The following is a 10,856-nucleotide window of genomic DNA, read 5'->3' as shown; positions in this document are numbered from 1 at the left end:
ACTCAGTTTGTTCCACAACCAAGTTCTGTTGATATGAGTGAAACAAGTAGTCTAGAGTCAGAAAATGTAAATTCTGGAATTAATGATTTAGATCCTGGACTTCCTGAGCTAGAGAATCCAGATGGTCAGAATCTTGAGTCACCGAATCAACAGCCACTGAGAAGGTCAAACAGGACAATCAAAGTCCCAGATAAGTTAGACCTTTGATTTTAAAGGTTAAGAGGACTTTGACATCATTGTTTTGTATTTTAATTATGTTGTAGGATATTTTGCATTTGTTTGTAAGGGTGTAATCTACCAAATGATTCAAATCATATAATGTTCATGTTACAATATATTTGGTGATTTTAGGATACTATCATTTGTTCTATTGAGAGCTGTGTTGTTGTTTACTAAGGGTAAAGGGATGTAATATATTGAGAATTGTGAAGTCAAGGGAGATCACTCTTCTTGTATTAGTCTTATATTTATAATGTTGTTTTGAGTGATGTCCCTTGTATGTCACGTGTCTTCCGGTAGCTGAATAAAGACTAGAAACATCAACGTGGCGGTATCGTCCGTTGTATCATAATAAAAACACCAATCTATTACAGTCTGACATATTTTTTTTGCTTACAAAAGTCATCGGTAGATCCATTCGGAGTTTCTTTCTGGCTTCTCTTTCTTTACAAACTTTTATTAATAAAAAGTTCCCTTTTCAAACCTGACGGCCTACGGGGCTAGTCAAGTAGAGTTCACTTGTTTCTGTGACCCCGGCATATGAAGAGATAATGTGGTCAGCACTATGCCCAGCAGTCTTTACTTTCCCTAACGTGAGTTAGGTACCCATCAGAGTTGGGTGGAATCAGGGACGGTCTACTGACCGTGAACCCAGATTCGAACTCGAAACTTACGGGTTCGCAATCCAAAGCGTGGGTCTCTTCCTAAATATTAGTAAAGGTATCCACACTTTTCTTTATAGATATTTAAATAGTAGTCTATAATTTAATTTTTCCTTCTTAGTGCATTACTATATAAAAGCTTGTTATTATAACGTTTTTTATGAAAAAAAATTTTACAAGCTTTTATTTAACTCACTTCCTCTATCTGTCGTCAGTCAGTCTGTCTAGCTCGAAACGCCCGAGCGAAATTGCAGGCACTTCTAACTGAAAGATACGGTTCCTAGTTGGTGCGTGGGTCAAGACATGAAGACAATGCAACATGACATTAAATTTGACTTAATTGGTTGCTTCATATTTTTTTTTATGAATTGATTAAAATTGTGTCCAAATTAGTAGGCTGTCTCAATGTAATAAGGGGTCGTCCATAAATAACGTCACACTCGTAGGGGGGAGGGGGTCCGTAATTTTGTGACGGTGTGTGATGAGGGGGAGGGGGTTCAGATGGTGGAACTTCACACTTTGGCATTATAAAAAAGCAATGTTATAAAACGAATTTTAGCAGTTATTTCGCGTTTTAGAAAACTGTTTTAATAAATTGTAATAGGAATTGATCAAAATACTCTAGGTTGACGGAGTTCTAACACGATTTTGGAAAAATATCGATGTTTAAAAATGTTGAAGGGGTTGTAGGCTGAGGTGTGACGTCATTTTAGAGGGGGGGGGGGGGGGTTCTGGCTTTTTGTGACGACGTGTGACGGAGGGAAGGGGGGTGAGGAGGTAAAAATCGGCAAAAAAGCGTGACGTCAGTCATTTATGCATGACCCCTAATGCACTAAAAAGTAGAAAATAAATTATACACTACTATTTAAATAACTATAAAGAAAAGAGTTGGTTTCTTCCTAAATATTAGTAAAGGTATCCAATAGATACTTATACTTTAGTGACCCACGCTTTTCTTTATATTTATTTAAATAGTAGTGTGTATAATTTATTTTCTACCTTTTGGTGCATTATTACATAAAAGCTTGTTATTAAAACGTTTTTTATGAATTTTTTAAATTAATTATTTTATTAATTTTGCTTCCCCTTCTCCCTAACTACTAGATCTATCTCAGTATCTGCGAAGGATAGAGGACTGCTTCATTTTAAATCATGTGAAGATTGATTTTAAAATGTTGGTAATGATACTTAGATCTAGATCTATAATTGTGTCAAAAATGATTAATATTTTAGTGTTCAACACTACATTTAAATTTACAGATATATTCTAGAATCTATATAGAGAATCTATATCTTTATAGACAGATCTAGATTATAGGTCTATTCTGGGCTCTAGAATCTATAAACAAATGATCCCGACATGGGTAAAATAAAAATAGGATGAAATTAAGAAACGGTTAAACGTAAATAAATAGGAAATGGCGCGCTACCACATCGTGACTAGAGTAGATATTAGATATCATTATTTCGACTAGACCATTTGGCATTTATATCTAGAGATCTACAAGCCTAGATTTAGATCTAGATCTAGACCTAAATTAAAAAGATTTCGAGACCTATTGATAAGAATCTATCCTTGCCAATAATCTAGATTATTCTAGATCTAATTCTAGATCAGATCTAGACCTAGATCTAAGATCTAGATCTTAGAGTCTAGAGAAATCTTGATCTAGAATCTATTCTAGATTTTCTAGAATTAGAATATAATATTATATAGATTCTAGAATCTAGATCTATATCTAGCTCACTGCTAAGTTAAGACCATCCACTTATTGCAGAGCAAAAATGGTAGGCTTAATTAATGACATATTTTTTATTTAAATTTATTGATTTGTTGATACATTTGATTTTAAACATTAGGACCCAGATCTAGATCTAGAGTGAAGTTCCACAATCGGTCACACATAGCGAACTCCCGACTTTCACCGGGCGCTATTTTGTAACCGTTTAACACAGAAACAACCCAAAGTAACCCTAACCCTAAGCCAAAGTACTATATCACTCCTCTGCCTTTCTACTCTTAATATGTATCAATCATTTTATATTATATTCCTACGCATTGAATTTGAGATATTCATGTTTTAGTGACGTGCTACTTGCGATATTTTTTCCCCCTCTTTTTTTTTCCCTGCGGCCATCTGAACCGGCTTGCGTAACGATCGTGTTTTATACGTTTTAATCCTAGTTTAATAGGCCTAAATAAAATAAATATTTTACACTTTTAAACTTGTTGTTGATTGTATTATTAATTAATAGATTGCAAAACCAAATTAAAAACTTGTTAATTAAATTAATTAACGACATTAAAAGTTGACCCAGTGATGACTCAAGGGACGCAACTATATTAATCATAACAAAGGGACGTAACAACCACTGACAAGACATAACGTAACATTTGCTTAGATATGCTTGTATGTAGAGTCACAATCTAGATTTAGAAGAAGTAGATGATCGAAATAATTTAAAACAGCAGAAAAAAAATAGAAATTATACAGATTCTAGGCTTAGCTTGAAATGTAGAGCATCTAGAACTAGGCTAGTCTAGCTCAAGTCATTGGTTACGCAGCGAGGTGAAACCACCCAAATCGTTACCCAAGCTGCGGCCACCCCTATTCACCTATCAGGTTGCTTTATTAGCCTTATCTATCGTATGTACATGTCCCGCACATATTGTAGAGGCTATTTATAGTTAACCTAGTTATAAAAAGCTTTGATTGGTTGGTTTATTCATCTCATCCGGGACCTAGTGTTTTTCATAGGGGGAACTAGAATCGCCTACGACGTCATACCTCGAAACTTTAAAATTTAAAAACTCGACTTCCAGAAGGAGAAAAACAAAAGAATTTGACCTGGATATATTTAGAAATAGACAGGTTTACAGCAGATATCGGTAGTTTCGTATAAAACATCAAAACAAATATTGTACGAAGCGATAAACAGGCGATGGCAGCACCCGGGTTTTAACCACGCGTGGAACTTTACTCTAGATTCTAGTCTTAGTTAGTTTAACTGCTAAGGCTAAGTTAAAAAGTTTGATTCACCTTCATCTTGCGATCTAAGCTAGATCTACATCTATCTACATCCTGACTTTTTCATTTGTACTTGAAAAAATTTGCCATTCTAATGAATGCCTATTCTAGCGATAAGAATCAAAAAATTAAATATAAAGTAAAGTTCCGTACGCTGTTAAAACACCGCTGCAGCCGCACTCCTGTTTTTCCCTTCATATAATAATTCACCCAATTGTTTGGATGTTTTATACAAAACTACCGATATCTGCTGTGCGCATGTCCATTTCTAAATGTATCCAGGTCAAATTCTTTTGTATTCTCATTCTGGAAGACGAGTTTTTAAATTTTTAAAGTTTAGGTATAACGTCATAGGTGATTCTAGTTCCCCCCAGATGAAAACACTAGGTCCCGGATGAATAAAACCAATCAATCAAGGCTTTAATAACTAGGTTAACTATAAATAGCTTCTACATGTGTGCGGGACCCTGTAAATACTATAGTTAAGGCTATTAAAGCAACCTGAGAGGAGAAATTGGGGTTGTCGCAGCGGGGGGTAGCGATTAGGGTGTTTGTTGTACCCTTAATGTGTCACCAACTTGAACTAGACTAGCCTAGATCTAGATCTTCTCTATTTAAATCTAAGTCTAGAATCTAGGCCTATAGAGAGGTTGCACGTGATGTCATGGATTTGTAACCATGTAAACGTCCGCCATTTTGGGTCTACATTCAAAATGGTGGTCTGCGCTGTGAAAGGTTGTAGTTCTCGCTATGGAAATTGTAAAGGCATTTCTTTATTTCGACTGCCTAAAGTTATATTACACCAAGGTGAAACAGATCGGCAGTTAACTGAACGTAGACGTCGTACATTTTTGGCCAATATTTACCGAAGCGGTGTGAGTGAAGCAGCTGCAAACAACATGCGGATCTGTTCTCGACACTTTGTTTCAGGTAAAGAGTTAAATGATTTACATTTAATAAAATGTTAGGTCATCTCAAATACTAATATATCGAAAGTTATAAAACGTAATTTGTATTAGAGTCTAGTCTCGTGAATATATATAGTCAATATTCGATATATTATATAGATCTAGTAATATATTGTATTATTTTACCATACTCGAGTCATATTGACGATAGAGTAAGGCCTAGCATTAGCTGGGTAGCTAGATCTAGAATCTAGTTAAATACTCTATCTACAACTACTACTAGATCTAGTACTGAAACTTATAAACTAAGGTCTAATTATTATTTAACTAATTAAAGTCTCATAAACACTTATAATATATGATAAGCCTAACAACTTTACTATTGTATTACGGCATAAATAATTTTTTTTGGTTTCTGCAACTGAAATTATTGGAAACAGATTGGGTCACAGCTTACACTAGTTCTAGGTTAGGCAGACATAGAACTCTAGGATTAACTAATTATTACTTAAATTAACTTTACAAAATTTACACTAGATTCTAAATGTTTTATCAGAGTAAATAAAGAATAGTAAGTAATAGATCTAGTAGACTTAAGACTTAAATATAACTTTATTTTTTAAACTGTATATCATATTGAGTCTAGTAATTATTAATAACATATTATATATATTATAGTTAGTCATATTTCTCATATTTGGATAAGCTTTTTAAAAATAGGCCTTCTATTCACGTGTAGTCTTTTTAAAAAAAAATATTCTATTTATCCAGGTAGACCAGCAAACTTCAGAGATGAAACAAATGTTGACTGGGCTCCCACCCTGTTCCTTGGACATGATAATATTTCTATGGCAAAAGTGAAGTTATCAGTCGAAAGACACACACGTACATTAGAGAGACAAGCAAAGAAACGTGCTTATGAAGCTGCAGAGGCCCTTTTGGTACTACCATTGGGCAGTTCAACAAATATCCAGTGCTTCAATAATCAAACAGCCAATACTTCCCCAGTGGATATGGGTGAAGGTAGTTCAAATATTCAGTGCTTCTATAATCAAACAACCATTTCCCCAGTGGATATGGGTGAAGGCAATTCAAATATCCAGTGCTTCAATAATCAAACAACCAACATTTCCCCAGTGGATATGGGTGAAGGCAATTCAAATATCCAGTGCTTCAATAATCAAACAAACATTTCCCCAGTGGATATGGGTGAAGGCAATTCCAATATTCAGTGCTTCAATAATCAAACAAACCACACTTCCCCAGTGGATATGGGTAAAGATAAGGCAAATATTCAGACAATCAACACTTCCCAATTGGCTATTAGTCATCAATATGCAAAGGATAGCACACAAACTATCACTAGCAGCATTGGTGTCAATATAGATTCTCTTTTTTTTGAGATGCAACAGTTAAGGTGTGAGAATTATTTGCTTCGTGAAAAAGTATTATGCTTTGAGCTAACCCCAGAGTCTTTCATAAATGACGATGATAAAGTCAAATTCTACACAGGTATTCATTCTTATGGTGTACTGATGCTTATCTTCAATAGCAGTAGTGGCACTATAAATCATAACCACAATAATTGTCTCACCAAATTTCAGGAATTTGTGCTAACATTGATGAAATTAAGGCTTAGTCTGCCGCTGCGAGATCTGTCATACAGATTTAAAATTTCACTGTCAACAGCCAGTAGAATTTTTGAGAAATGGGTTCGCCATATGGCTCACAACCTTAGACAATTTATAGTGTGGCCTGAAAGGGAGGACATACAAAAAACTATGCCTAATTGTTTCAAGCGTTCCTTTGGTGCAAACACAGCAGTTATTATTGATTGTTTTGAAATTTTTATTGACAGACCATCAAGTCTAGCTGCTAGAGCAATCACCTGGTCACAATATAAACACAACAATACCATTAAATTTCTTATAGGCATCACTCCACAATGTACTATATCTTTTATATCTAAGGCTTGGGGTGGTAGGGTTAGTGATAAATACTTAACAGAACATTGTGGCATTTTAAACAAACTTTCACCTGGAGATTTAGTTTTGGCTGATAGGGGATTTACAATAGCAGATAGTGTTGGGCTTTATTGTGCAAAGCTTGCTATTCCTGCTTTTACAAAGGGAAAAAAACAACTATCAGCTTTGGAAGTGGCTGAGACAAGAAAGATTGCAAATGTTCGGATTCATGTAGAAAGGGTTATTGGGTCAGTTAGACAAAAATACAAAATTCTAAGTGACACTTTACCACTGGATTATTTAAATGAAAAGGGCAATCCTTTAATAGATGATATAGTGACCACTTGTTGTGCATTGATTAATCTTTGTCCAGCTATTGTGCCTTTTGATTAATTTGAGTATTTAAAAATGCCATTTATTGTTGTCAGCACAATCTATTGTTACCAGGTTGTATTTTAATATTTAATAAAAAATAAAAACACATTTCATATTTCATTTTTATTTTAACTTATTCAGAGTAGGCTTATTTCTTTTTGTCAGTGGTAAGCCAACAGCTTTAGTAATGCCAGATGCCTTTTTATTGGTATAATAGCATGCCAAGAGTTCAGGCAATATAATTTTCTGAAAAAATTCTGCTGCCTTAACAGAGATGCTTGACCACAAATTACTGTCAAAAAAAATTCTTTCTATGTGAACATCTTTTGTTGTCCATATGACAAAATCAGCATATGAAGACTTGGTAGCTGCCATTTGGGTCTGGATTTGATAGTAGTAGCGGTGTGTGCTACTTAATTGTTTATTTGGTCCCAGACCAAGGTTTTTGGCCTCCTTATTGGATATGTCACTTAACATTTTCTCCTTAGTGCATGAAGGACACTTTATCTCAACCACACCTTGTCCACAGCAGTCACAGGTAACCATACCATCTGGAGAGGCTCCTATGTAGTGCATTTCAGGATGAATTACTAGTCCACTTTTTGTAATTTTAAAATTAATATGCTGTGCCCCCCAGCTTTGTGCATATTGCTGAAATGCAAAGCTTTCATGTTCACAACCCCACCTCATGCCAGGAGATTGAAATGTTTGTTGCTGAGGGTAACATATTTGTTTTACAAGGCACATTGATGGCTGTGCTAAGTTGGTGTTGCAACAGGCTTGAATTCTGGATGCAGTAATACGCCCAGCTCTTTGACGAAACCATTCCTTTGAATGTGACTGATCTCTAGTTGCAGCTTCAATAGCCTGCCGAGAAACCTCATTGAAATGTTCCCAGCGTAAAGAATTCCCCACTGCCACTAGCTGAGTGTAACTTAAATTTATGTGTTTTGGGTCAAATAATGATGTGAGCGGAGAAGGTAGTGTTGTCTGTGAAGCTCTGAATGTGTAAGTGTGTTTAGGGAGTATTGATAGAATAGCTGATGCACAGCTTATTTTTGATAGCTCTTCCAAAAATGTATCTTTGTCTAGCGGGGCAGACTGTGTTTGTTTCTCTATGACTGATGTGTTTATGGTTGGCTGCTTGTCTAATTTCTTCTTCTTTGCCTCTGGGGTATCAAAATTTACATCAGCCACCGCCAGATAAGGGACTTTTTGAAGGGAGGGAGGGAGAATCCACTGACAAGTTTTTTGTGTGGTTGACACATTATCTTGCAGTCTACATCCTGCTTCTATGGCAAACAGCAGGGCCCCTATGTGTGAACACGATTCGCCTAGCCCAGCCATGCAATTGCAGTGGGCAGCCAAAATAACTCCAGTTTGTTGACAAAAAAGCCATGGCTCAACTGGCTTTTCTGCTGCCTTTTGTGAATGCTTGACCTGCAAAATAAGACAAGTATTAATTAACAAATTGAGGCTATAACATAAACACAAATCAAACTGTTGTAGCTGATTAAAAGGAAAAATAATTCAAGCTAGAAAACATTGGATTATTAGATTCAACAAAAATGTACAGGTCCTAAAAAGTTTGGTACCTTATAGTGGTACTAATTTTCTATTTGATTTTTTAATTTTATGAATGGGCTCATCATGGGTTTATTATCATGGTTTAAGCATGGTAAACCCATACCAAATGTTGCCATCAACTACCACTGAGCAGAACAAGTCACCAAATTTAATGTAAAATTAGTGTTTATTTTATGTGAGAATGGTTTAGAATAATCATCAATATTATTAATATAAATATTGGATTAGTAAAATCCAAAAAAATGGACAGGTCCTAAAAAGTGGGATACCTGCCTTATACTTACACCCTGCTTTCCCCTAAGTCATTTAAATATTTAGGTAAACATCATAAGACATTATATTTAGTCTATTAATTAAGAATTGACTTACTTTGGCAACAACGACGACTTTGCTTCCAAATTCTCTGCATTTTATTTGGGACACAAGCCCATCCGTAAAGTATACATAGGACTTCATGCTTTTATAGTTTCTCATCTGTTCCTGTGTCACTTTGTTGGTCGAAAACACTAAATAGTTCACTATGTCCATGTTTTCAATTTTTGGCCAAATACTGATATCATCTACAAGTTGACGCTGATCACTAAGAAGATACGGATCTTCAATGCATAAAAGTTCAATTTTTTTAATGTATTGTTCTTGCTCGGTAGGTGCGAGGCTTTTAACATAAGCTGAACACATTCTGGAACTAGTCTAACACAAAACTGTACTGAAGACTCCACTGCCTAGCGCTTTATATTAAAATAATTTATATACACCGGTTGTTAGGGCCGGCGATAGGGCATCAACATGGCGGTCAACATGGCGGCGGATGAAACATCACGTGGTTTTGGTCACGTGTGTGCAACCTCTCTATATATTGTCTTAATTTGTCTGTTGTTTTAAATTATTTTCAATCATCTACATCTTCTAGATCTAGTTTGTGTCTCTACAGACAAAAAAGTCCAAGCAAATGTTACATTATGTCTTGTTAGCGATTGTTACGTCTCTTGTATTATGTATATTATGGTTGCGTCCCTTGATTGTTCACGGGGTCATCAGTGATGTGTAGTTTAATTACAGTCTTTTTTATTTTGTTTTGCAATCTCTTAATTAATAATACAATGAACAACACATTTTAAAGTGTTAAATACTTATTTCAATAATTAAAATTATGGTTGTTACGTAAGCAGGGGCAGGCAAAAAAAGGCGGGAAAAAAATATTGCATGGAGGCTCGGCACTAAAACATGAATATCTCAAATTCTATGTGTAGGAATACAAAATGACTCATACATATTAGCGCAGAATGGCAGCAAAGTCACAGAAGACTTTTTGTTTGTTTCTGTGTGAAACAGTTACAGTCACACAGTACTTTCAGTTTGTTTCTGTGTGAAACAGTTACAGTCACACTCAGTACTTTCAATTTGTTTTTGTGTGAAACAGTTACAGTCACACAGTACTTTCAGTTTGTTTCTGTGTGAAACAGTTACAGTCACACAGTACTTTCAGTTTGTTTCTGTGTGAAACAGTTACAGTCACACAGTACTTTCAGTTTGTTTCTGTGTGAAACAGTTACAGTCACACAGTACTTTCAGTTTGTTTCTGTGTGAAACAGTTACAGTCACACAGTACTTTCAGTTTGTTTCTGTGTGAAACAGTTACAGTCACACTCAGTACTTTCAGTTTGTTTCTGTGTGAAACAGTTACAGTCACACAGTACTTTCAGTTTGTTTCTGTGTGAAACAGTTACAATCACACAATACTTTCAGTTTTTTTCTGTGTTACAATGTTTCTGTGTGAAATAGTTACGATGTTTCTGTGTAGTATGCACCATTCATACCCAAACTTGAAATTGATTGCCTTTTGAGATTTAGTTACTTTTGTGTCTACATATCTTTGGGAGAACAGATTTTCAACATTTCTCCAAATAAAAACAAAACAAAGAAATTAATTATATGTTTAGAATGACATGAGGTTGCGTTAACAAAAACTCAACCGCAAATGTTGAAGCTAGTTAACAGCATGCAGTTTCACTCATAGTATTAAAACCGTTATCAAGAATAATTTATATAGAAAGTCTACTAGAACATCTTATTTTAATTCTTATTAATTTCCTTACTAATTTCGACTTTTTA

General features: G+C 35.1%; 3 protein-coding genes across 3 annotated transcripts in view; 2 read left to right on the top strand and 1 right to left on the bottom strand.

Moving 5' to 3' along the window:
• Positions 1 to 2,269: 2,269 nt before the first annotated feature.
• The window catches only part of LOC131942387 (replication factor C subunit 1), a 57,544-nt gene continuing 48,957 nt past the window's right edge, over positions 2,270 to 10,856 (top strand). Inside the window, exon 1 of the mRNA XM_059302223.1 lies at positions 2,270 to 2,669. Within this exon, the coding sequence (XP_059158206.1) occupies positions 2,667 to 2,669 (3 nt within the window). The 5' untranslated portion in view covers positions 2,270 to 2,666. The remainder of the gene's footprint in view (positions 2,670 to 10,856) is intronic.
• LOC131942383 (uncharacterized) lies at positions 4,582 to 7,294 on the top strand. Its single transcript, XM_059302221.1, has 2 exons — positions 4,582 to 4,840; positions 5,590 to 7,294. The coding sequence occupies exons 1-2, from the start codon at positions 4,624 to 4,626 to the stop codon at positions 7,173 to 7,175; spliced, it is 1,803 nt and encodes a 600-aa protein (XP_059158204.1). The 5' UTR covers positions 4,582 to 4,623; the 3' UTR covers positions 7,176 to 7,294.
• LOC131942386 (uncharacterized) lies at positions 7,232 to 9,540 on the bottom strand. The gene is made up of 2 exons (XM_059302222.1): positions 9,114 to 9,540; positions 7,232 to 8,597 (listed from the first exon to the last, which is right to left on the bottom strand). Exons 1-2 carry the CDS (start codon positions 9,420 to 9,422, stop codon positions 7,281 to 7,283), a joined length of 1,626 nt encoding a protein of 541 aa, XP_059158205.1. The 5' UTR covers positions 9,423 to 9,540; the 3' UTR covers positions 7,232 to 7,280.

The sequence above is a fragment of the Physella acuta genome, unplaced genomic scaffold, assembly GCF_028476545.2.
Source record: "Physella acuta isolate Inbredline_101_S28 unplaced genomic scaffold, ASM2847654v3 ptg000405l, whole genome shotgun sequence".
NCBI classification, from domain to species: domain Eukaryota; kingdom Metazoa; phylum Mollusca; class Gastropoda; family Physidae; genus Physella; species Physella acuta.
Note: the sequence above shows the minus strand (reverse complement) of the source record. Positions and strands in the feature narration are given on the sequence as shown.